The sequence below is a fragment of the Leptonychotes weddellii genome, chromosome 2 (genome assembly GCF_054177405.1).
Source record: "Leptonychotes weddellii isolate Sample4059 chromosome 2, ASM5417740v2, whole genome shotgun sequence".
In the NCBI taxonomy this organism is placed as follows: domain Eukaryota; kingdom Metazoa; phylum Chordata; class Mammalia; order Carnivora; family Phocidae; genus Leptonychotes; species Leptonychotes weddellii.
Window position 1 is genome coordinate 33906163 of NC_138370.1, and position 27523 is coordinate 33933685.

Here is a 27523-nt window from a genome sequence, read left to right on the forward strand (position 1 = left end):
GCCTGGGTGGCTCAGTTGGTTAAGCGACTGCCTTCGGCTCAGGTCATGATCCTGGAGTCCCGGGATCGAGTCCCGCATCGGGCTCCCTGCTCGGCAGGGAGTCTGCTTCTCCCTCTGACCCTCCTCCCTCTCATGCTCTCTGTCTCTCATTCTCTCTGTCTCAAATAAATAAATAAAATCTTAAAAAAAAAAAAAAGAAAAAGAAAAGTCAGTGGGTATTAGTCATCATCCCAACCTAACTCTACAACTAGTTTAATTTTGCATATCGTCTCTTTTGCATATTGTCTCTCAGATCCTGTCCACACTCAGAATTTGTACACTTGCTATTGTAGTGCTCATGTCAGGAGACTACCTTTAAGTAGCCTCTTGTTTATGCAAACAAAAAGAGTAAGTTTCACGGAGTCCCCCTATAAAATAATTTGAATACAGAATCACAAAGTTCTGCCTTTCTTTTCTGATGTATCCTAATTCTTTTCATTCAGGGGAGCTATGTAGCTCAGCTACAACAGATGGCAGCCATACCAGGATGTGAGGAGCCTGGTTCTTGCTCCCGCTCTGTCAGTCACTGTTTAAGTAAACATATGGGTGTCATTGTAACTTTGGTATGCCTCAGAATCTTCAGGAGTAAAGTGCAGAGACTAAGACCTATCCCACCTATCTCACAGGATGTCTTATTATCTCAATAAACCGAGCACCTACTACGCATGCACGGGGCCCCTGCTGGGGGCTGTGGACAGTAGAAGAGCTGGCAACTGAGCCTACCTGGGCGGCTACCTGGGCAGTGGACAGGTGAAGGTTCTGGTACAGAAGAGGCGATGGCCCCACTCAGGAGGGTACGTGAGTCAGGCCTCGGTCTAGGCTCCGGTTCTTGCAGTGCCGCTCCCTTCCCCTCATCCTCGTACTCTCTGAGAGCAGGTTCCCAAGGTCCCCAGGATGGTCACAGGGTTTTGACCTCTCTGCATCCCCCCCTTGTCCCTCTATCCCAGCTCCTCACCTCCCTCCCCAGCTTCCACCACATCTTCCTTAGCCCTCCTTCACCAAAGCCTCATTCTCTGCTTTTTCCTAGGCAGGGGCTCGGTGGTCCCCCAAACAGGGACCCTGACCCTGTGCAACACAAAACTTATTTCCCTTCCTGGAAGGGAAGTGTGGGGGCCTCAGAAACCCAGGGGCCTTTCTTTAAGATATATCACCCTCCCTCAAGAATGCACAGAAAAAAGTTTTCTGCTGAGGAGGGGAAAAAATAGTTTTAAAATATTCCCTTTCAAATTCCATATCCCATTCCGCTTACATGAATCCAGAAGCAGGAGCAGTTGTTTCTGATTGGAAATGTCTTGCAGGATTTTGCAGAGTGTGGCATTTGTGACAAGCAGTAAAGACAGTTGGGGCTTAAATAGGGCACCTCACATGAGGGAGCACAGGGGGCAGAGTTCAGAGGTGGGAGAATCCAGAGTGTGTTTGGAGAGCTGCAAGGATCCAGAGGCAAACGGAAGCCTTAGAACTTCAGAGCTGCTACGCACATGTCCTGAATAAGAGCGCTTGTTCTCCAAGTTTAAAGCAATCTGATTTGGAAGGAGTGAGAGGTTCCTTGTGTGGGATATCCAGAGAAGAGCTGCCTGTGTTGACAAGGGTGGGACTACAGCACCAGCCCGCCAGAGCCAAATCCACTTCCTTTAAGAGGCCAGTCGGCCCATTGCCTGGTGCACATCTCCCCGTGCCTCATCGCTCCAGAGGTCCCAGCATCCCCAACATCCATCACCACACTCTCACCGCACATTCTCCATATGTGCCCTGACCTGATCAGTCCACCTTCAGTTCCCTTCTGAAATTTCTCCATATCACAGCCTCTCCTCTGAAATATGGAGGTTCTCTGAAGACACCTTTCTCAAAGGCTGTCTTTTCTTCCACATTCCATGTAACCAGGACCCCAGAGGTAAGGTAGATATCTTCCTTGCTTCCCTGTGCCTCCTCCAGACCATTTTTTTCCTGTGAAACCCTGCCCTTTGACATTCATGTGATTGGGACACAGTACCTCCCTCATCTCTGTCACCTCCCGGTCACACTTCTTCATTCGCTTGTTCCCAGGCTTCCTCTCCACTCCAAATTCTGCCACTCTTGTAATTGCAGCATTCCCAGGAAAGGCCATTTTAATTCTCTGGCATCTCAGTTTCTTCATCTCTTTGCCTCATATGATCTTTCCTTCCCTCTGCTTCGGTTACCTCCTCTTACCGTTGCACCCTGGACAATTTGCACCACCTCTGAAATCTTGAATGCCAACATCACGCTCCCAGACTCTCCATATCCTTCTAGTTTAATTATTCATGTAACCTACTAGAAAAGTCCTTTAACCTCATCATGGCTTCCACTTCATTGATCCTCCCACTTTCTCACTATCCAACAACATCCTCCTCTTAAATCCCTCCCTTCCTGCCTAGGTTCAATTCCATACTCCATCATTCTAATCATTTTTTACAAATGCCATAAATTCACTTACCTGCCATTGCTTCATGGATGTGTTATGGACAAGGATCCCTGGTAGCAGCAGAAGGAATGAATTAAATTAGAAGGAAATTGAAGGCAAAACTGTTGGGAAGATAAAGTGATCCCACAGATATATATCTATTCTTTGAAAAGGTAAATGGACTATATGAACATATGGTTGTACTAAGTTACATTTAGTAATTTTATTCTTCATTAAGAATTAATAATATTTGACTTGATCAAATAGTTTAACCTTGGGTTTGTCATGTTCAAATTATCATGGTTTCTGAGTAAATGTCCCAGATTATCTCAATATATTTATGCCCACAAGCTGTAAAACATTTATAGTTTGTGGTTTGGGGGCTAATCAGGCCTAAAAGTATCTTTCCACAGTAATTGGAAAAAGCCTCCCATACTCAGCTGGCTATTTTTAAACACAAGGAACCTCTCACTCCTTCCAAATCAGATTGCTTTAAACTTGGAGAACAAGTACTCTTATTCAGGACATGTGAGTAGCAGCTCTGAAGTTCTAAGGCCCTTTTCCTTCAAGTATCTGGATTGAAATGGTGCCTAGAAAAAGTGATTACAGTGGCAATGAGTTTGAAAACTTCAAAAATAGTCATACAGATTTTAAAGATGTATTTAAAAGCAAATAAACAAAAACTAATTCTACCCACAGTACCTGTGAAATGAAGGAGGTCGAGCTCTACTCTCAACACCAAAAGAAATGAACAATGGAGGAGGAAAGGTGTTGAACTGAATGGATGCCGAGAGACCTCTAGCAAAGGGCTATAAAAGGCTATTTTATTCATTGTTGTTTCAAAACCCAAAAATTCTAAGTGAAGCCTGCACACTGATGTGTTTGGTTCTGTGGTGGTAATGTGTGAGCAGATCTGGTGATGAAAGCAATTTGCTGCCTACTGAAAAGGAGGTACATCTCAAGCACCCTGCTTCCTGGGCTGGGGCATCCTCAACATAGTGGTGACACAGAGAACATGATGGAAAAAAGAAAAAAAAAAGATGGAGTTCCTATGAAAGGCATCTGAAAAAAATTAGTTTTAATTGTTAGGACAGAAAGCATTATATTGATCCCTGGGTTGTCCTGAAGAAAGTGCAGTGAAAAAAAGGGGAAACTTAAAATAGTTCTAGTAAAAAAACTTGACAGATTACTACCAACAGATATTCACAATGTGACTAGGTAATTTTATGCCAGTATAAAGAATGTATTAATGACGTGTCATATACTTGGGCCTCTGGGGAGGCATTAGAAAGGCAGCATGGCGGATGGAAAGGGCCCTCACCTGGGCATCAGGAGATGCGTTGGTTCCAGTCAGATCTCTGACTCTCACCACCACTGACTTCAGATAGTTAGCTTCCCTTTTCTGACAATTCTTTCCTCTTCTTAGACTAAAATGTTGGCATCCACCTTAGGCAGGAGGAACGACATCTCAGAGACTAACCAGGACAGAGTCTATGGGTGTAGATGTGTTAAAGAGTGGAGTAGAAAGCCAGCCTCCAGCTTGGACCTCATCCTTTTTGTAGAGCAGGAAGTGATCTACCCACTGGGGGAAGAGGCAGGGGCCCAGGTGAAGAGAGAGTTTGGAGGAGTGAGCAGAAGGGGATCAGAAAAAGCCGGCAAAGCCTAAGGAACATTTACAAGCACAGATACGTAGTGACCCTGACAGGTGGCTCCTTGCAGCGGCAGCATTTCCCAGTGTGTGAAGCCGGAAGATGGAAATCCTTGAGCAGTGGGAGTTGGAGAGAGTAGGGGTCAGGAAAAGGTCCTACAGTCAAATCTGAAGAAATATTGCAGAGTGCATTCCCTTATTGAAGATTCATGGTGCATATTACCATACTGAAGGCTCTGGGGAGACCTACGGTAAGGAAACAGGATTAACTATTTAATCCTGAACTCACTTCAGTATAGAAACTTTTAAAAATAGATGTTTGCGATGGTTACCAGAGGAGAGGTGGGTGGGGGGGCGGGGGAAATAGGGGATGGGGATTAAAGAGTACATTTATCATGATGAAAAAATAAAATAAAATGAAAAAATAATGCTGGAAAAACTATGTTAAAATTTCACCGAACACAATAGATAAAACCACTGTTCTAGGGTATAAAAGTCCAAGCTCGCTAGCAAGGTATGTAAGACCCTGAAGGACTGAGCCCCTGCCCCGGCTGGCGTCAAGCCCAGTGTTTAGTGCTACTAGGGCCAAACCACGTGGGGCTCACCTCTGCCCACCCCACCCCCAAGGCTGCACACCCCAGACTGCCCTGTCAACTGCATGCCTCGTGGTTTCGTTATGTGTGTTTTGTTCAGTGAAAACACAAATGCTCTCCCACCTTTCAGACTGGCTAGTCCCTACTCATGTTTTAAGATTTGTGTAAGAATTATCCAGGAGGGGGATGCCTGGGTGGCTTAGTCGTGTGAAGGGTCTGCCTTGGGCTCAGGTCATGATTGGAATGAGCCCCCCCATCCCTCCTACCCCAGCCCCCCCACCGCTTCCTGTTCAGCAGGGAGTCTGCTTCTCTCTCTCTCTCCCTCTGCCCCTCCCCACCACTCGTTGTCTCTCTCTCTCAAATAAATAAATACAATCTTAAAAAAATAAAAAGAATTATCCAGGAGGCCATGCTTGTCAGGGATATTTTGTAACTTTAAGTGGAGTCATATTCAGAAACACAACCTCCCTGTGACCTTATTATTATCATCATTTTATAAGTGAGAAAATGAGGTTCAGCCAGCCCCAGTGACTTGCCCAAGATCACCCCGTCAGGAAATGGCAGAAGCAGGGCATTCTCACTTCAAAGCCGAGGCCTGCCCATACAGTGGCTATGTGAGCCATTAGAAATAGACTCAAAGCATTTAAAGAGCTTCTTGTAAAAAAAGTCCTCGGCTTCTCCCTCCGGACTCTTTCTCTGTGTTGTCTCTTTAACATCGTCACTGCCAGCATCATAGCGTCTGCCTCTTGGAAGGGCCACTAGTGACTGAGAAGGACGGAGAGTCTAGGGTGGACTAAAACTCATTTGTACCCTGTGCACACGTCTCTTCTCACAGCTGCTGCTGTTCCCAGTTTTCTGCTTGGCTGGATTTTTTAAAGAGTGTTAACTGTGTTTTTCCTGTTGCTAAATGCAAAACAAACAAAAAGCACAGTCATGTGTGTGTACACATGCTAGTGTATTTCTTTCCGAAGCAAATATTTGTAATAACAAGGAGCTGGAAAGGATGAAACTTGCCTTTAAAAAATTTTTTTTACATCGTTGTCCATATTTTAAAAGTAGACAGGGACTAAAGGAAAATTCTCCAACTACAGCTGTAAACACTGAGCCCAGCACTGAGCCCAACAAAACCTGGGCTGTTGTTGGACTTGTGTGAGTTCACTGGGCATAGTGGGTGCACGTGAGACTCTTGCTGGCCTGCTTATGGCCCATTCTCTCCTCCTGCTGCTGAACCGGAACAGTGTATGAGGAAGCAGCCTCAGAAAACCACTTGCACCAAGATATTAGTGGTATGGTGGATTTGCTCCTCCCAGAGTAATTAGAATTTTAAAAGAGAATCTACCCCCAGGTGATGATTGACCCAGAGAAATTAATCAGTAAGGGTAGAACTTTTGGATATGTCACTCTGATGAACATCTCTTTTGGGCCAAGTAGGCCTTCCTGGCATCCTTCGAGTTGCATCCTATGGAAGGACGTTTTCCCACTTATAAGGCCATCCTAACTACCAGGGAGAAAGAAGTAATGCTAAGTTGAAAAAGAGGCCCTAACACATACGTGTGTGAAATGGAATAAACAACCATTTTCCATCGTTGAAACAGCTGCACAGACCTAATGAAAAGCAGTCTATTTCAAACAGTTATACTTTTAAGTATTGCTTTCTGCCCTTTACTCTTCACTCTTCTTTTACTCCTTTCAAGATAAATAGGCCTTTTTTTTTTTTCCTGCTATTAGAAGATTTCCTTCTGAAAGGCACAGACTGTGTGTGAGAAGCACATCCATTCATATCCAGCCGAGGTAGTCAATGCTGCCTGGCCTGCCAGGCAAAGGGGAACCGGATCCGTGTGCCCGCATCTCCCCACTGGGCATGGCCACGTGCCCACCACCTCAGTGCACCATACTGTCCCTGTTCTTCTCCCAGCAGAAAGGACACGCTGTGTCTTCCAGGCAGCATTTCTGTTTGCTTCCTGACAGGAACCCAGCTTGAGGGCTGCAGAGAATGACTCGGACGTTGGGCAGACCACACTAATCACTAAGGCTGCTGCTTGGTCGGGTTACCTCAGAGCCTCTGTTTACTTCTCGAAGCCTGGAGGTGCCAGGGTGTGCTGTGGGAAGTCATGAAATGTGGTCTATGAAGTGCCTGGCACACTCATGCCCAGCACAGTATGGAGAAGTCGCTCTTGCCAGATCCCCAAGGAAGGTTTGTTGGGCTGAAGCACTGAACAAACTGTCTTTCACAGACTCAAATTCACTTCCTCCTCAAAAGCCTCAAAAGACCCCCTTAACTTTATTTTCAAGGTCCTCCGTGACGTAGAACAACCCCCCCCCCCAATTTCCCATTGTAAACCGTGCTTTGCATGCACTCCATCATTTTGAGCCACATATCATATGCTCTAAACTTGCCACATCATGTCCCATTTCTGTGTTTTTCCTCTGGTTTCCTCCAGCTTTGAATGTATGACTCCCTAATCTTTACCTATTGTAATGCTGACCAACAAGGCCACCTCAGGTGGTGCTTCTTCCATGAGACCTCCCCAACAGCTCTGTCAGAATAATCTCTCTCGGGGCGCCTGGGTGGCTCAGTCGTCAAGCATCTGCCTTCGGCTCAGGTCGTGATCCCGGGGTCCTGGGATCAAGCCCTGCATCGGGCTCCTTGCTCCACAGGAAGGCTGCTTCTCCCTCTCCCACTCCCCCTGTTTGTGTTCCCTCTCTCGCTGTGTATCTCTCTGCAAATAAATAAATAAAATCTTTGAAAAAAAAAAAGAATACTCTCTTTCTACTTGTACCTCTATTCAATATTTATCACATTCTGTCTTGTATTACAGCTGTGTTTTTCTGTCTTCCCCATTAGATTACAAGCTTACTAAAGGCAAGAACTTGTCCATATACACATCATTTCTTCATTTAACAAGTATTTATTATGCTAGGCTCTGTTCTGGGGACTAGGTAGGGGGTGAAGAACAAGATCATGTGGTGCCTGCCCTGGTCCTGAGGGAAACAGGCTTCAAATAATTAAGCAAATAAATAACTCTGTGATGACACACTGTGATATGTGCTATGAAACCTATTGCAGAGACACATCCATAAGTAAGTAGATATTTTCTGAACTGCCCTCTCTTCCCTACTCTCATCTCACCTTGATCTTCAAAAGTCAAATGTTGATAATGCTCCTTACATGGCAGTTCATGCCCATTCTAATCTCCTTATCAAATGGGTGCTGGGCCACACCCTAAGTTCTCTTCCAAACACATTCTCTTTTTATTCCGTATGGGAATTTTTCAAATCTTCAAGTTCTGGTTCCTTTTGGCTTAATAATTCCATCTTTAAATCATTTCTATCCTCTCATATTTTACCGTAAGAAGTCAGGAGAAACCAAGTCACTTCTTCAACACTTTGCTTAGAAATCTCAGCAAAGCATCCAATTTCATGGGGCGCCTGGGTGGCTCAGTCAGTTAAGCGTCTGCCTTCCGTCAGGTCATGATCCCGAGGTCTTGGAATGGGGCCCCACATCAGGCTCCCTACTCAGCGAGGAGCTTGCTTCTCCGTCTCCTCCCCACTCGTGCCCTCTCTCATGATCTCTGTCTCTCTCTCTCAAATAAATAAATAAATAAATAAATAAATAAATAAATAAATCTTTAAAGCATCCAATTGCATCACTGGCAAGTTCTACCTTCCACAAAATACTAGAACACAAACACAGTTCAGCGGCATTCTTCACCATGGCCTCTTCTCCGTTGTCCAATAACATGTTCCTTACTTCCATCCCAGACCTCACCGGAACAGCCTGTATTGTCTGCATTTCTGTCAATATTCTGTACATGGTTATTTATGTATTTTCTAAGATGGAAACCTTTACAGCTCTCCTTTCCTTCCTGAGCTCCCACCACAGTCGTTTATAAACATTCCTGTATGTTAATTTCAGCTTTGTCTAACATGCGACTAAAACTCGTCCTGCCTCTACCTGTAACCTAGCTTCAGAGCTCCTTCCCCCTTTCTAGATACCTGTTGTAGCAGCATCCCATTTCTTGGTTTGAATTTCTGTCTTAGTCAATTCAGGCTGCTTTCACAAAATACCATAAACTGGGTGGCTTATCAACAATAGAAACTTATTTCTCACTGTTCTGGAGTCTGGGAAATCCAAGCTCAAGGCGCCGGCCAATTCAGTGTCTGACGAGAGCTTCCGTGCAGTTGCACACTGCTGACTTCTTGGAGAAGGAACAGTCCCCTGGCCTCTTCTTTTAAGGACACTAACCTCACCAAAAGGTCTCCACCCTCATGACCTGATTACCTCCCAAAGGTATAATCCCATCATATCGGGATTAGGTTTAAACCTATAAATCCTGGGGGGGACACTAACATTCAGTCCATAATAGCATTCATCTATTGACTCTCACCAGTGTCCCCTCTTCTGAGCCCTGTAGCACTTTAGCCTCATTGCCTCTAAGGACGTTTACTTACTTGTGTCTGGATTCAGAGTTTTCCATGTAGGCAGCACCCCTACTGGATCTAAGCTGCTTCTGGGCACTGACTAGTGCATACTTAAGCTCTGCAGTCCTTGCCACACAGGAGATGCTCAACAATATTTGTTGAAATGGTGAATTTGTGTCCCTTCGTGGCAATGATATATATGCCACTGATGTTAGAAACCTCAACTGACACAAAAGAGAGGAACATAGAAGAAAGGAGGGAAAAATAAAACAAGACAAAATCAGAGAGGGAGACAGACCTCTTAAAAGAGACTCTTAACCATAGGAAACAAACTGAAGGTTTCTGGAGGGGTGGGGGGTGGGGGATGGGGTCACTGGGTGATGGGCATTAAGGAGGGCACATGGATGTAATGAGCACTAGGTGTTATATGCAACAGATGAATCACTGAACTCTACCATACTAACTATATGTTAATTAATTGAATTTAAATAGAATTAAATTAAAATAAAACCTCAATTGTTCAATCACTTTGTCTTATCTTAAAAGAAAGCATCAGAATTCAAATTCTCCTCCATAGTCCTAACATGGTAATTATTCAGTAACACTGAGTTAGGGCAGATATTTTTATATTTCACAAATAGAGGTTGAATCTGTGCTCCTGGTGAGGTATAGGGCTTGACCTGCAATCTGGTCAGGGCTCTGTTCTTTTTATCACTCTTCTCCAAAACAAAGCCTAGGCCTGCCTCCAGTGAACATCATTCCTTTGACCTGAAGCCCCTGCCGAGAATGATAGCAGAAGCCCAGAAATCCTAAAAACAAAGCAGGGAATCCGTTTTGGATAAGTATCCCCAAATATTATCTAGCCTTATTACATTCTAGACTTCTCCCTTCCTGTTACTTAAGGGATTACATCATGCCTTTCTTGGGAGAGAAATTGTGTTTAACACTGACCCAGGGGACTGGTTTGATTCTGGATCATTTTGCCGTTGCAGGAGTTACGGAATTGAGCAAAAGATCAAACTCCCAAGGACTGAAGATCACTGTGTTTTCCCTTCAGAGTCTTCATGCAAGGACATTACTGGAGTAATGCAGTAGCATTATTACTGCAGGGTAGAGAGTGGATGCTCAATCAATATGGGTTTAGTAATTGTTTTTATTATTAAGACCTGATAAAACCTCCTTCGCTTCTATTTAAACAGTGCCTCATGGTGCAAGTTGATATGCCACACACACAGCTTTCCAAATTCACTGCTGAATTAGTCATAATTTGATAGCGTTTCAATTGAATTTATTGTCTGATATATCTAAAAAATTACCAATATGTGGTTCTGATCTGAGTATACAACTAAGCCAAATGTTTTACTTAGGGCAGAATTGTTGCAATACTAAAATATTTTGGATTTTTGAGACTGAGTCAGGAGTTAGCAAAAAGAAAATTTCTAAAGCTTATTGAAAACTTCTTTCTTTCCTTTCTTTTCTCTTTCTTTCACCACAGGAAGAATATGTGACTGGCATTAGAATAAATGTTGTTGGCAGAAAGTTCTAGAAAGGGAAGGATTCCTGATGGCTGGAGTGTCTGGCAAAGGTGTCAGAAAGCTGGTAGAATCTATACAGGATCCCAGAAGGCAGTAGCATTTGCACAGATGGGAAGACAGAGAAGGGAAGGGGCTCAAGCAAGGGTCTAAGTGAAAACTTTGCATGGGGAGCAAACCTGCATGAGGGGGATCACATGGAAGAGCAGTGGGAGAAAAGTCGAGGAAAAGAGGGAAGGCACAGGCAAACCAGTGAGATTATCTTTATGTTGGAGACTGGTGACCACAGGTCATGGGCGTGACAGACTAGGGGTCTTAGAAGACCAATGTAGCAGCAGCTAGTAAAATCCGTTGAATGGGGATGGAGGGAGCACTGAAGGAACTGGGTTCCTTCAGTGGGTTGGAATGAGGACAGGGATGCACTGAGAGGCACTTGGCCCCTGTTTGGAGTAAGGGCCCAAGTGCTGGCTTTACCTCTTGTTAATGACCTTGGGCAAGGTGCTTCATCTCTCTGGGTCTCAGTTTCTTCATCCTGTGGCCTCTTGAGGACTAAACTGGGTAGCAAATGGGAAGTCTTTGGCACATGGTGGCACTAGATAAAATTACAGCTATTATGGAGTTCAATAGAAATGAGTCATTTCCTCTAATTAGTTATAAAAAGTGCACTTAGACGTAATCCCTATTCATCTAATCAAGCTTTTGTGAAGGCTGCTTCTGGCAAACTCACAACACTGTGAGGATGGCTTCACTGAGGAACAATCTGGAACAATTAGAGATTAAGTGAGGGAGGTGTAGCCTTTGGCTCTGACCTGGGTCTCAGAACACCAACACCTCAAACTTCACTCCTCACACCACAAACTGTCCCTATCCCATCCCACCCCACCCCCTCTGTAAGGTAGAGCCTGCTCCCTACCTGGCTGCAAAGACCCCCACCTTTGACTGTCTAGCGCTTCCATGTGGAAAAAGCTTCAGAAACCATGAACTAAAAGACAGTCATCTGGGCAGGACACAGAGCAGAGCATTTAAATTCCTTATGGCCATCGCTCTGGTCTGTTCAAGAACTTTTTCCATTTACTTCAAAAACAGTCAGCCTGTGTGATCAGATGCCAGGGTAGGCACATATCAACCTAAAATACACTGAGTCACTCAAATCACACCCACGTGTGTGGGGGGTCAAGGTGGCAGGCAGTAAAAGAAATAGAAATAGGATGGGAATGGGAAAACTCCATCTCGTTCTTCCAAAAATAATCATCACAAGGGGGAATATCTGACATGGTGTCAACTCCTGAAGAAATGAACTGAGCTTGCTTTTTGGGGAGAGGCAATAAATGGTCACAGGGGAGTGAGTTTGAAGAAAGTAAGAGGAGGAGGAGTTGAGGGGACCATGTGCCCCTGATACTTGAAGAGGATGTGAGAAAAGATTTTTTTTTCTTTTTTTTCACTTCTCCAAATCTCAAGTGTTTGTCTGTAAAATAGAAAATAAAGTTGGTCCCTAAATAGATGCATTTGGAAGCAATGTGGCATCATGGAAAGATCATAGACTTTGGAGCCTGAAAGACCAGAGTCTGCATCCACTTCGTTGCTATGTCACTTTGGGAAGATAGTTGAACTTCTGCAGACTTCAGTGTCTGCTTTGAGACAGAGACTCTAACATTTACCTTGTTGTGAGGATAAGGATGGCTGTGTCAGGCATATAGTAGACATTCAGTAAATGGTAACTATTGACGTTGGCATTAACACGTTCACTATTATGCAAATCTCCTTATATAAGCCACAACTGTGAGGTGAGGTGTATTTCTAACCAGTAGATAGAACATCCTGAAGAATCTTGAAGCCTTATTTGAAATGGCATGAATAGGAATGCTCAGTGCTTATTATTGGCATTGCTCGGACTCTCCTAGGTCATATCTTTCAGTTCAGTCCGTGTCCCTGCCCTAGACATACTCTCTCTGGCTGCTTCATGCCTCCTTAGCCATTCAGGTTTCATTTCTGCCCAACTCTTCCTCAGTCCCATGCCCCACCCTTACCTCTGCCCTGTTTCTCATTCTTTCTTGACTCAAGAATGCATTATCCAAACACATATAGTAGGAGAGGCTATAGTTACTACCTCCTTTCCTTCCTATTAGGCTGTTGATGACCAACAGGTCACAAACAAATTGGACACAGTGACTCCAGAAGTCTCCCAGTTTAATTGCCAAGGGCGGACCAGTGTTGATGCCACCTTCTGTGAGAATGAATGACTGTGGAGAGGTAGGTTGTGACTCCTTTGACTTAAACTCTGAATACAATATTTCCAGGAATCCTTGGGATTCCCTGGAACGTGAACCTCTAACACTCGTTCTCTGGAATCACCACTCCTGGGAGAATTACTTATCTTCAACTCAGATGACAGATCTTGATTGTACCATTTTTGTACAATCTTGAATCATTTAAGCTCTTAAAAACACCAGGGAAACCACTTTAGAGAGGCTCCCTCATCAGCAAACATAACACGTGAGTGGTGGGTAGGTCTTTCCTGGGAATCCAGGCTCTGGAGATTGGAAGTACAGACAGGCTGAACAAGCTGCATTGATTGGGTCCACCCATCCTAGTGAGGGGAAAGAGCCAGACCTGGATGAAAATCTCAAATTCCTGCCCTCCTGAACCAAGTCACTAAGCAAGTCACTTCATTTCCCTTATTTTCTCTTTTCTGCATTTATTTATTTTATTTTATTTTATTTTATTTTATTTATTTGAGAGAGAGAGAGAGGAAAAAAAAGGACAGGCAGAGGGAGAGGGAGAAGCAGACTCCCCGCTGAGCAGGGAGACCGAAGTGGGGCTCGATCCCAGGACCCTGGGATCATGACCTGAGCCAAAGGTAGATGCTTAACTGACTGAGCCACCCAGGCACCCCCCTTTTCTACATTTCTAAAAGCAGGCCTGCTGCCTACTTCCTAAGGTTATCATAAGGTTTAAGTGAGAGAAGCAAGTGCTCTGATATCCCTTCCCAGTGCCCACTCCCCACTCCACCCTTGTTAAGATTCTAGAATGTTCTTTTTCTCTCTAAAAGTAATGAGAAGAAGTCACTAGCAGAAATAGAGTATAATTTAAATGATCTGTTGTTTGCAGTAATACTTTATGAATCTTGAAGGTCAGTGGTGGTGGGAATCCACCTAGAATCCTTTCAGACAAAGAAATCTTGAGTTTTCAGAGAAATCAGAGACAATGATATAGAGTTATTATTGATATTATAACAAAACCCATGCTGACTTAAAGACCTAATACGTGTTAATTTTTGTGTTTACAAAGTATTCTTACATAGATTATCCCATTTGACCTTCAAGATAATTCTGTAAGTCAGGAAAGGCAGAAATTTATTTTGCTCAGGTAAATGCACTGAAGTTCAGAAACTTGCTGTGAGTCATAACTAATAAATGATCATACCAGGACTCAAGCATATGTGTCCAGACCCCAATTCGCTGCTGACTCTTCCCTCATCCCAATTAATTCTTTAGCTCTTAGATGCTTACCCATCACATTAGAAGCATGAAAACATGCCGTGTGATTGACCACCATGGATTAAATATATACATTTCATGCCACAACTCAAACCATTCCATTGGGTCAACCAGTTTTCTCTAGGCCTTAATAGTATGTGGTTATAAATTCTAAGAGTTGCTAACATTTATTGAGAAACCATTATGTGCCAGGTACTCTGCTAAGTAAGCCCTTTATATATACTTCTACCTGATCCTCTCAGCAACCCTATAAAGTAGATATTGTTACCTCATCTTAGAGAAGAAGAAACTAATAATCAGAGAGGTTAAGTAACTTGCTCAAGGTCACACAGCCACACAGTGGGTTCAGAGAAATGTCTGTCTGCCACCAAGCACATGCTCTCAATCACAGTGCTATTTACAACATAGCAGAAACCCATGTTTCTCTGGCTTGCCCCAACGTCTCATACAGGACTCCAGCCTCCTTTTGAGGTGGCCCCCAAATACTTAAAAGTGTCCTAAGGAGATGTCTTATGTGTGTCCTCCAAGTAAGTCCTGTCAGCCCTTCTGTCGACTCTTTAGTGGCATCTACCATTTCTTTACTCTTCTATTCCAAGCCCGCACAACCTAGAAATGAAATATTTGGCCACAGTCACTCCTGTGGTAGGCTTACAAATAGAAAGTTAGAAGAGAGAAGTGTCCTGAACACACCATCACTACCACCAGAGTTCTTTTGTACATCATTTTATTTGGAGGTTGGAGTTGAAGTGAGACCTCTCATCTGATAGCTCTTTAAAACCCTGGCCCTTCTGCGGTTGTGGGAAAGAGGCAGCCGGCAATCATTTCACTTCCCTGACCCATGCATTCCTCGACTGCAAAATGAAGGTGATGCTACCTCCTCATGGGATTGTGTTCTGCCTTGAATCACATAAGGTTTGCAAAGCACCTAGGGTAATGCTTGGCACCCACAGAGGCTAAAACAAAATGATGGTTTCTTCTCACCCAAATCCCTGTTCTGTACGAACACAGGGCTCCTGGCCTTCTCAGCGGTTAATCAGTGAACAAACTAGCATTTGTGGAGTGATTAGTGTCTGAGCAAAGTACTTTTATAGGAGAGTGGGTAAATCACGTAAGAGGACCGGCCATCACTCACACAGGACTTTTGTTCAAAAACAGTGTGATCAGATCAACATATCATTATTTCAATGGATGGGTCTAAGACTTGGACATAGTACTGTTTTGCCGAAGTTTTCTCTGTAATGGTGTTTGTTGTAAAGGAGTTATAGTGTCCCATGCCTGCCTCTGGCACATTTCTCAGTAGATGTACACGGAGTCCTTTGTCAGCTGTCTGGAAATGTGGGCAGAGCCGCCCCACCTTGGTTGTAAAGGTTGTGCGAAGATGTTTAAAAATAAAAATAAATGGAGAGCCCCAGCCACCCCTCCTGAGAACCTCCCAAGACGCCCTGGCCAGCGGTGGTCAGCCAGGGCCATGGCCCTGCCTTACTCCAGGGGTGCTGCCAACGGAAGGGAGTGGCCAGGTGCCAGGGAGAGAGAGACAGCTCAGGCTCATGTGCTGCAGAGCAGCCTACTTTCTGGGCTCTGGGCTCAGTTTGTCTCCTAGCATAACGTCCTGGTTCCCTTTCAGTCAAGTTCACATTGAGAAAGAAAAGTCCTTTCCCACCTCCTACTCTCTTCACTCCTCAGGGACAAGGCCACAGGACTCAGAATGTTATTTTCCACTGTGAGAGGTATTGAGCTTCTGAAAGTGAATTACTCAATGAATTTTCAGGTGGATTGCTGTAGTTCTCACAAGAGGCTGAAGTATTTCTCTAAAACAAACAAAAGCCCCTTGCATCTGGTTTGTCACCTGCATGTTTTTTCTTATTTTCTGTCTTTTTCCTATCTTTCTGTCTCTCTTTTTTCTCTTATCTCTTTTTCATCTTTATCTCATTATTTTTATTTATTTGTGTGTGTGTGTGATGCCAAGTATTTTGATGTGGGACTATGGGACTTCTGGGGAACTCCTAAATAAACACAGGATTTAAAGAGGAAATTCATTAAAATGTTAAAGTTGTTTACAAGTGTGCATTATCAATGCAGGCAAGGGAGATTAAAAGTACACTTTGAAGTGTCCTGGAGGCTTCACGTATAAATCACAGTGTCTCACAAGTCAGACACCAAAGAAGAGGTGTAGCTAATACGGAATTCAGGATTAAACAATGAGACAAATAACTTTTGTGTTTTCATTTCAAATATGGGGAAGGGGACATTTAATTAAGAAAAAGGAATTCCATCAGATGCACCAAGGTGAGAGCGACGGAGTCTTGACTGTCCCCTCCCACCTCATTCCTAGATTGTGCTCCACCTGTCTGTCTGCTTTTATGATTCTATGAAGTGAGTGCTGAGTCCAGTCCCACAGCCAGCATTACCCCTGCTCCTTGAAGACTCCCCCTGAAGGTGTGTTGTTTTCTTCCTCAGGCTGTCAGTGGAACCATGGGGCCAAGTCATGTCTGGCCACAGCTGCTGGCATTTGCATCCCTGGGCGCGGAGGTCTGAAACTCGACCCTGGCAAGAGCCAGCCCTACCCCCTTGGAGGAAATGGCTGAACAGCCTGAGCAACAGCAGATGAAAACTTCCTTCCTCTTCATCCAGCTGCAGGCCCCCCCTGCCCGAGCTCTCCCCTCCCTGTCTCCAGCCAAGGCAGCCTGGACAGCAGCCCCAGGGGGCCCGGAGGAGGGACACATTTTCCCAAGTCCCAGGACTGGCTTCTTGGCAGGCCGGGACCTCAGGCGCACACAGGGCTCAGCTGCTCCTCCCTCGTGCCTGCCGCAGAAGGGGGCCTCTGGGACAGAGGAACCAGCTGCTTTCAGTTGCTCTGCTCTGAAGGAGGAGGAGAGAGAAGAAACACCCCAGGATCTGGATGTAAGGAGGGGTGGCGTTTGCAGATCCCTACGTCACAGGCCTTCCCTGGCCCCTGCCTCCAGGAAATTTGGACGACAGCAGCCCCTGTCATGCAGCCTTCCTAGCCCAGCTCCCGTAATGAGTGATGAAAGCAGCAATCCCTCCATGGGCTGGGAGCACTGGCCAGCCATCACTGCCCCCCAGGACCTGGAGAGCACGGCCCCTCGGCCTTGGGATGCCTTGGGATGTTCAATTCCACAGACCAACCTGGCTCACACCACTGACAGGGGTGAAAGCGCTATGCTGAGGAGAGATGTTGCCACCTGCCAGGCACCCCCGAAGAGCTGTGAAGCGGACATTGGCACCGCAGCGCGAGCTAGGAGAGCCAGGCTCTACAGATACTGTCCGCGCATTCAGACCAGCCAGAGCTGCCCGGCCCTGCCTGCCCCTCTGCCTCTCAAGGTAAGAAAGTGCGCGTGGCTGAATCCCTAGACTCCAGCTGTTCCCCTAGAAGAGGACTAGAGAGTGGGGACAGATGAGCCCACTAGGGTTCCCAGTTCCTCACACTTGGGTGTCCCCTCCACTGTGGATGGGGTGCACCTCAATAACAGGGGTACTCACCAGCCACAATCCCCTGGGGCCTGGGCCTGGATCTTTGCTCCGTGTTCTGCCACCTTCCCCGCCATTAGCAACATCTTGTTTGGAAGGAGAGAGTGAATAACTGTTTCCCAAGATTTCTGCCAAAGATAGGAGAAGAAAAGTTAGGCGAGGAAGTACATACTTTTAGGGGAAGACAAGAGGAAGGACAAAGGAGATACATAGACCTATATTGAGCCCTATGCTATGCCAGCCATTTATACTAGATGTCTTGTTATATCCCATTTATCCTCATAACCACCCTGAAGAATAGAAGCCCATATCCCCAATTCCAGAGAGGGGGACTGAGAAGTGACTAGGCAAAATTCTCTTCCTTCCAAAAAGAAAAGGGCAGAAACAAAACCTGTTCTCCAGAATGGGCTGTGGGAACTTTGGGGAGGCTTCAGTGAATTTTGTGGAGGTTTTCAGAACTGGGGTACAGCTTGGAACTCAGACACATCTTTACATGCTTGACCTTCTAAGGCCCACATCTACTTCCCATCACCCTCCCCCGCCCCAAGAGGATATATAGCCCTGGGTGTCAGCCTCCCAGCCTCCATTTCCCAGGAGGAAGGGAAGGGTTAGGTAATTTTGTGTGATCCTCAGGGTCTCTTCCAGCTCTTATGGGCTATATCTCTAATCATGGCCATGCTGACTCTTTGGTATTAACATCTTTTTCTCTGCAACTCTGACTCCACCTCCTCATCATGCTGGTGCTCTCTCCACCCAGTTCAGGTATATAGTTCCCAAAATGGGTGGACAAAATAAAAAATTATGCTTTTATTTTCCCTTTCCTCACAGCATGGACAATTTGCTATACTTTGCACATATACAGGTGACAGCAGTGAGGGTGAGGCAGAGTGTGTGTGTGTGTGTGTGTGTGTGTGTGTTTTGGCGCTGCTGGGATGAGATAGAAGACTAGGGATTGTTGTTGGGATATGTGGAAGGTTGACATGGAGGGGACTCTCAGGGACCTCACAGGAGAAATGGATGAAATTCACAACATCAGAAAATGGGTCTTCCATGGGCTTGGAAGTGATGTGGCTTCATCTACATTCTGTGGCTGTCCCCTACATGCTTCTACACACCATCCTTCCTTTCCCTTTCCCCTTTTCACAGGGAGCCTGTATAGTCACAGTTAAGAAAGGATGAGCCCAAGTTCTATTCAGGGGAACTCCTGGAAGAAGAGAGATGCTAGCATGCTTCCTTAAGAAATAGTTTACATTCCTTCCTAGTTCTTGTATCACTCATTTCCTACAGGGATTTAAAAGGAATGACATAGCCGTGCGTCAGAGCCCCATCTCTCTATGTGGGATCACACAGTAGTTGTTTATGTACTTTAATGCTGGTCTGATAACTTGAAAACTCCATCTTTTCCTACTCTCCCCTCCTGTCTTCCAGATATAAGCCAAAGCCTTAGAACTGTTGCCATTTCTCTAGGGAGAGGCACCTTGGGAGTTGGTCCAAGTGGATAGATTTCTGCCTTGTCTGCCTCATGTAGTCACTTTTGCTAATGGGTTCTCAGATATCTGCCCCCATCTAAAGTAGGGATTGCAAGATTCCAGACTAAAAACTTGGATTTGTATATGAAAGTGTTGGTCCAGTGAAAGGGACTCTCAGTAGCCCAGTCTTAAAGGAGAGAAGAAGAGAGGCAAATCAGTGGAACATCTGGGCAGGACCAGGGAATACATGCTCCATGTAGGGTGGGACTCAAGGTGGTTAGGAAGCCAGGCTAAAAAAATTAACCTTGAGTTTGCTGGTCAGATGTTGTGATTCCTTCACCACAGGAAGGTGAGTTGGGAAATTAGCACCCTCAGACCCCAAGTCCTTTAAATGCCTTATGGCTATTATTAACCAGGCGACCCCTGCCTGGTCTTTTGTGTTAGAGAAAGGAGAAATTAACAGAGATAGATTTTCCATCTGTGCAGTCCTGAGCAGATTAAAGTGTCTGGATTTGATAGATTAGCGTATGAGAATTCTCCAGTCTTCTCATGCTTCTTGTAGCTGTATAAGTCACAGCAAAGTGGCAGAAGGGTGATTAGAAATATCTTCTTATCACCTATGAATGGAAAGCCCCTGATTACCCATAGTGGAAACTTTCACTTGATGTACTCATGAAAAATGTGATCGATTATATTTGTTAAAGTGAAATGCTGGTTATATGGAAGCAAAGCCTACATATACTACATGTGTATGATAGGACTGAGGTTCTTGTATCAACTTTCCAAGCAGAAAAATCTGGATCATAAGTGTAAACTCTCTTCTTCGCAGTGCTCCAGATGGCTAAATTTATCCTCTCACAGTTGAAACAAATGGGCTCCAATGTGAAAATTGTTGACTTAAATCCTTCCAAGTTAGCATAGGGAATAAGCACAGCAAATCAAATCAAATCAGTTGGTTCCTAATTTATAGTAAAAACAATTATAGCACTCAGTGACCAACACAGGGCTTCCAACGCACTATTTCCTCTTATTAAAACCTCAAAACTCCATGAGGATATACGTTATTATCATCCCCCTTTCATGGATGAGGAGACAAGAAGCTTAGGGATGGTCAGCAACTTGCTGGGTTCTATGACTAGGACGTGGCAGCTCAGGACAGAACTCTAGTTATCCACTCAGAAGTCAGAGTCTTTTCAGCCTTCTCCGAGTGTCTTCTGAGAGGGTGATTTCCTTGGAAGGCAATCCACTACTTCCTAGAACCTGGGATACTATTCTCCTACTTTCTCTGGTGGGAAGGATGGGACAAGGACCCTCAGGTCTACTGACTAGCCTTGTATGAAGAGGCACTGCTTTCTAGAAGCAGTGAAGGCCTGGGTTTGGAGGACGTCGAGTTCCAGCTCCTGGCAATGCCAACTGAGGGCTATAACATTCCTGTGGTGAGTCTGTCAGTGTGAATCAGAAAATGTTCCATGGTCTGAGGCCAGAGCCTGACTTAACAATTTCTTGGACCCCATGTTCTGCTGCCTCTCTGTGGGAACGAGAGGAACTGTCGATGTGTGGCTTGAATTTGGGGCTAAAGACACAAAGACCATACAAAGATAAAGAAAATAGACACAACACAAGAGAGGGGAAAAAAGCTTTCTCTATAATCATTTTGGGAAATTTCCAATTTTTTAAAAACTAGGTCTTCGTATCTTATGTATTTTATGTTTTGAAATAACAATGACTTTTGGTAAATAAATGACAGAAAATCTTCCCCAAATACCATTTTTATAAACCCCACAAAATTTTCACCTTATAGCTTTATATTTCCCAGAATTTTTACCTCTCTTTATTGGTCTTCCTTTTTCTCTTCCTCTGACATCTCAAAAGCAATCACCTTTTTGAGTTTTTATCACCAGCTTCCAGGAATGTTCAGGTTTAGAAGATAAGGTGGAGAATGAGCAGGCAGACAAGGAGTCCATGGGAGGTTTATGCGGGAGGGAGACAGGGAAGGGTAGTTCTTTTTTAAGGTAGTGAAGGGAAGTGCAGGTCTATTGTCCTGTAGGCAGGTCTTGTCAAGCAGACTAAAAAAAATAGTTTTAACTTTCTATGTCTTGGATTGTTTTGCCTTAAAATAAGACCAATGTGTGACATATAAGTCTGTAAAGGGCATTAAATTTTTTAAAGGTTATTTATTTATTTATTTGAGAGAGAGAGAGAGAGCACACAAGAGCAAGCACGCAAGCAGGGGGGAGGGGCAGAGGGAGAAGGAGACGCAGGCTCCCCCCTGAGCAGGGAGCCCAACTTGGGACTTGATCCCTGGACCCTGAGATCATGACCTGAGTTGAAGGCAGACCCTTAACTGACTGAGCCACCCAGGCACCCCACAGTGTATTAAATTTTTGATGGAAAGCTTTTATTTAAAGTTCTCTGGCACTGGAATTTAAGAGATGAAAATGAAGCTCTGGTTTTGGCAACTAACTAGTTAAGTGGCCCCTGACAACTCACTGAACAAAGCCAGGTTATCACATTTGTTCTCTGAGGTCTTTCCAGTTCTGACACTCTACATATAAAGTATGAATCTATGAGTCCAGAAAGGGAATGGAACTGTTTGATGAAATGAAAGTATTAAAACAATCAGCTTGGGGGCACCTGGGTGGCTCAGTCGGTTAAGCATCTGCCTTTGGCTCAGGTCATGATCCCAGGGTCCTGGGATCGAGCCCGCGTTGGGCTCTCTGCTCAGCGGGGAGCCTGCTTCTCCTTCTCCTTCTGCCTGCCTCTCTGCCTACTTACGCTCTCTCTCTCTGTCAAATAAATAAATAAAATCTTAAAAAAAAAATCAGCTTGTCTCTAAAGATCAATGATTTTGTCAAATGACCTCACTGCAAGGAAGATACCTAGTACCTCTCTCTGGGAGATCTGGGACTTCAGTGGGCTCCAGGGTGGTTATACACACGGTAACACAGTGCCTGGCACTTAACAGTTAGGTGGATGAGTGAATGAATGAAGGAATGAACCTTTGAAAGGCTGATTAACCTTCAGTGAGATGAAAGAGTTAGTGCCTTGGGGCGCCTGGGTGGCTCAGTAAAGCATCCCCCTCCGGCTGGGTCACAATCCCAGAACCCTGGGAGTCCCACGTGGGGCTCCCTGCTCTGCGGGAAGCCTGCTTCTCCCTCTCCCACTCCCCCTGCTTGTGTTCCCTCTCTCGCTGTGTCTCTCTCTGTCAAATAAATAAATAAAATCTTTAAAAAAAAAAAAAGGAAAAAAAAAGAGTCAGTGCCTTTTTTGATCAATAAAACAAATCTCACCATGGAATTTTAGGGACCGAATTCCCAGCTGTCGGTCCCCTAATGACTGATATTTCCTTCTCTGACCAGATTCCAGGTGAATTAAATTCCCTTCTGGTGTTGAATACTGACCCTCCAGGGTATACTTAACCCGCCCCTGGCAAAGGTCATTTATCTTATCTAGGGTAGATACTTAATTACCCAAGTCTGTTTGTTTTCTGGCCTGTGGTAAGTTTAGAAACTGTTCTGCACATAAAATGGTATTCTAGATAATTCTACCTTTAAATTAATCCTTCCTGGTGAGCAGTTTAGAATTTAAAAAAAGAAATTAGAACAAAGAGCTTGCACAAATGCCCATATAGTAATTTTAACAGCAATATAGATACATGTGCAATGCTGTCCCTTTTAAAAGATTTTGGTACTTAGGAGACAGTACTGATTGGATTGAAAAGCTTATCTTTAGTTTATACTGCATTGGTTTTGACACAGATGTCTTGATTTAGTACTTGAATAAATGAAGTCTGAGATAGCAGAATGGGTTTCAATTCTTTTTTATCTTGTGATTTGCCTTGGTGTTCCCATGACAACGTTTTCTCGCTCTTTTTCTCTCCTTACCCTTTCGTTTCACATTCAAACACAGAAGTCCTGTGGATCATTGTACAAGTGCTACCCTCGCGGAACTACATGCGCGGCGGCATCTTGATCGCGGGAAGAGGGCAGAGAGCACACGCGCCACGTAGTGGGTGGGTGTCCCGGTGACACACAGAAAAGCAATTGGAATGGGAGCTGGGACACAGGGACTCTGGCCCTCTCTCTGATTTAAGTTAGCTAAGGAAGGACAAGTCTTTTCAGTCTGGGTCTTAACACCTTGTCTATAATGTGAAAAGATTAGACTGCTTTCCTCCCATCTAGTCTATGATTCTAAGTTCTTGCCAATCCATTTGTGCCTACTTTAAAATTCAACCAAAACTACAGCTTTTGATGACAAATCTCTAAAAGTCCATCATATTTAGAATTTACTATGAGTTGGAAAACTCCTTTATTGGTGAAATTAGATGTCTCTTCACTATCCAGAGGATAAACAAGAACTAAATACTTTTTTAAAAAAAGATTTATTTATTTTTAGAGAGAGAGTGCAAGCCAGGGAGGGGCAGAAAGAGAGGGAGAGAGAGAATAGGAGGCAGACCCCCTGCTGAGTGCAGAGCCCAATGCCAGGCTCCATCTCACGACCCTGAGATCATGACCTGAGCCAAAACCAAGGGTCGGATGCTCAACAAACTGAGCCACCCAGACGCCCCAGAACTAAATACATCTTAAAACACTTTACACCGGTGCCTGGGTGGCTCAGTTGTTAAGCGGCTGCCTTCAGCTCGGGTCATGATCCCAGGGTCCTGGGATGGAGCCCTGCATTGGGCTCCCTGCTCAGTGGGAAGCCTGCTTCTCCCTCTCCCACTCCCCCTGCTTTTGTTCCTTCTCTCACTTTGTCTCTCTCTGTCAAATAAATAAATAAAATCTTAAAAAAAAAACCAAACACTTTACCCCAAGTGTTAATAGTTGTTTTTTTTTTTAATATTTTATTTATTTGACAGAGAGAGAGATAGCGAGAGCAGGAACACAAGCAGGGGGAGTGGGAGAGGGAGAAGCAGGCTTCCCGCCGAGCAGGGAGCCCGATGTGGGACTCGATCCCGGGACTCCGGGATCATGACCTGAGCCGAAGGCAGATGCTTAACGACTGAGCCACCCAGGCGCCCGTGTTAATAGTTTTTATAAAATGTTAGTAGCATTAGTCAAGTATTAGAGACATTTGGACAAAGAGACTAAAGTTGACTGTTTTTTATAACTATACAAAAAGGAGTTTTGTTATTCTCCCATATTAAAAAGGAAATAAATGCGGAAGGGGGTTGTTCTGTGTTTTTAGTCTCTTGAATCAGTTATTCAGCAAAAGAAATATTTGGAATTCAATTCATATCAGAAATTAAGACTTAGAATGGTGAAGAGACTTGTTCCTCACTTAGCTAGTTTGAATTAGTTCGAACAGATTGCTTCCGTTTAACTCTGAAGGTTTGTGCCTTTGAACAAAAGTTTTCTATTTGTAGATTTAGTTAGGATTCTTGTTTGTATATAATAGAAATCCTCAAGGATACTTTATCCCAAATGCAGGGCACTCACTAGAAGGACACATGTGTGTAAGAGTAGGGTCTCATAGAACCCTAGGGCCTCAAGACCCTAGGATGTGGCGATGTGGATGGGCCTCAAGACCAACTGGATTGGGGGCTCCAGAGCTTTTAGGGCTCTCTCTGTATCTCTTTTCTCTGTTGGTCCCTGCTGTTCTCTGTACTCTTCTCTGAATCATTTTTTCTCTTTCTGCACATCTACTTCCTCTATTCTCTCTTCCACAGGGCGTGTATGGCCACCCACAAGTCCCAGGTTTACATCTCCTCTCTTTAGAGACAATGTAGACTAAGACTGGAACCCTTAGTCCTGCTTCCCAATCTCCCAGGAAGAAGCTCCTTGGCCTAGTGTGGGCTGGGTGTCCCCCAGTTTACTATGGTGGGGGCAGGGGCGGGTACAGCTCACATGATACTATCAGGTCTGCTGAGAGCCCAAAGATGGTGATATACATGTATATCTTAGAAAGGGACAGTTTCTAGAAATTAATGGGATGTGGAGAGGAGGGGAGCAAATTTGGACAACCAACCCAATAAATGACCAAAAACACTTTCAGGGAGTTGTCAACTAAATTTGCAAAGTAATCGCTTTGTGTAAATGTCCTGAGCCTTCTGAAATTTTAGGGAAGCCAGTTTTTATAGCCTTTGGGGAGATTTTTTAAAAAGAGCACACCTTAACTAAGCAATATATTAGAAACAAGCTATTGCCTGATACGGTTTATGAATAGATTTGCTTCTAGAATCTGATACTGGTTATGACATTGTCAATTTTCTCTTTCATATATGTTTCTTCTTCATAGACTTTTCAGAGACTATAGGATGCCAGAAGATTTACACAAATCTAAGTCCTTAGTGAAAGTGGGCTTCTATAATAAGCAGATTACCATCTCAGATTCTACATGTGATCTCTTCCACTTTACAGCAACTCATTGGGACTCCTGACCCACAGTATTCAAGAATTAAGAACAACAAAAATCGTAAAGATAAGCCACATTCCTTGAACTGGGTTATACAGATTCCTTGAACTGAAACATATCAATGGAAAACAAAGGTGGGCGCAAGAAGGAATGAAGGTTCCATGCAGTTCACATTGTTGGGCTATTGCAGGGCTGCATGTTTTGGAGGTTCCCTTTCCCTCATTCTGAAGTAATCAGCAGCTGCAATGCTTTTTTGGCTGCCCTTTGTGTTGTGCATATTTCCTGTGGTTATATTTAGTCAATTTTAACTTTTTGGAATTTAACTTCCAATTTTCAAGATGTGTGATTTTGTATTAACCTTTCAATTACCAGGTTTAGCGGATTATGAGCCAAAAAGCTTCTGGACATTATTCAAGCACTTACAATGTTTTATCATTTGAAAATCCCACTTTATCAGCAAGGAGCTTGGTTTCTCTTTATTGAATTCTCAAAGTGATTGTATGATGGAGGAACAATTAAAATGTGACACCATTTATCCCATGCCACAAGCAGAAAGATCTTCAGGAGAGTTTGTTACATACGCTCGATCTTTTTCCGTAAAGGATTTCAAGTGTACCTCAACTATAGCACAAATAATAAATAAAAATAATGGTAAAGGTAAATAGTAATAAAGAATCAGGTCTAGGAAAATATAAATAAGGATCATGATGAAGAAGAGATCAGGTGAAAATCAGGAAAAGAACAACAATAACAACATAAATGCCATAAAGGCTTACAAAGTTGGTGTTTTTCAAGGTCAGATTTGGATCTGTGCTTTCCAGGTATCCATGCTATAAGGGACATGGTTAGCTACACGGTTCCAGTTGTGAGAAGGGAAGGAGGGAAGGGAAGGAGAAGGGGGAAAAGGAAGGAAGGAAGGAAGGGAGAGAGGGAGGGAGGGAGTTTCTTTAACATGTTCCACAGAAATAATGCTCTCAGAAAATCAAATTTTGCTTGCCCTTTCAAATAGCAATAAAAATAACATTTTAGATAAAATCTTTTCTAAGGAGCACTTGATATTTACTATTTCCTTGTTTCTTTAGAGGTATATACAACATAATTTAACTTTCTTGATAACAAGTAATTACTATAATAGCAATATTGTTTGTTGGCAACTTTACATCTGTAAGACTATTTGCTTTGTACTAATGCCCCCAAATACTCTGCTTTCTGAGTTCTTACTGCTTTTTAGTTATTTTTCAGTTTCCTCCATCCTGGCCTACTCCCTCTTACTGCTATTAGTGTGCCTACCTCTAACATACTTTTTTAAATCTACCGCAGGCCAGGAAACTAGATAACAAATTTGTTTAAATTGTAAAGTAAGTTTGTTAATTATGGAAAGTAAAAGTAAAAACCCTCTGTGTGAGGGGTTGAGGGACTCATCCAGCAGAAAATCTCATGAGTTTTAATACAGATTTTTTTTCTTTTGATTTTGTGTGTTCAGACGTGATACTTTTGCTTTCTATAACTATGGTTTCAATCCGGATGAATAGTTGCTAAATAAATAACTTCTGGATTCATTCATTCAATAAATATTTCTTGATCACTGTTCTAGGCACTGGGGATACAGCAATGAATAGGACAAAGTCATTGCTCACGTATTCTGGTAGGAGCAGGAAATGAAACAAATAAACAAGACATGAGCATACAACTTCAGATTGTGACAAGTGCTTGGAAGAAAATAAAACAGAAGGAAATGGTGAGGTGAGGGGTGTTAGAATGAATAGTTTAGTTTGTGGGATGAAAATTGGCCTCATGGAGAAAGACTTGAATGACAGGCAGGAGCCAGCCGTGCAAGATTGGGGAGGGGAAGGTTCGAGGCAGGAATTAGCACAAGAGTGCCTACGTACCTGCAGGATCACTAGTGAGCATTAGTTACTAGAAAAGTCAAAGCCATAGAAAGGGACAGATCATGTAGAGCTTCACAGACTCAGAAAAGAAGTTTGAATTTTATTCTACGTACAATGCGGAGCTCTTGGAGAGTTTTAAACAGGAGAGGAACTCAGAAATTAAGATAAGAGT

General features: G+C 43.9%; 1 protein-coding gene across 3 annotated transcripts in view; it reads left to right on the forward strand.

The window, feature by feature from the left end:
• PSD3 (pleckstrin and Sec7 domain containing 3) overlaps positions 1–27523 on the forward strand; it is a 542217-nt gene that overhangs the window by 90544 nt on the left and 424150 nt on the right. For 2 of the 3 annotated variants that reach the window (XM_081809790.1, XM_081809797.1), the window contains one exon: positions 16608–17492. In XM_081809790.1, the coding sequence (XP_081665916.1) occupies positions 16728–17492 (765 nt within the window). In that variant the 5' untranslated portion in view covers positions 16608–16727. Of the gene's footprint in view, positions 1–12724; positions 12904–16607; positions 17493–27523 lie in introns of those variants that run through there. The other variant, XM_081809802.1, reaches the window with a different exon arrangement.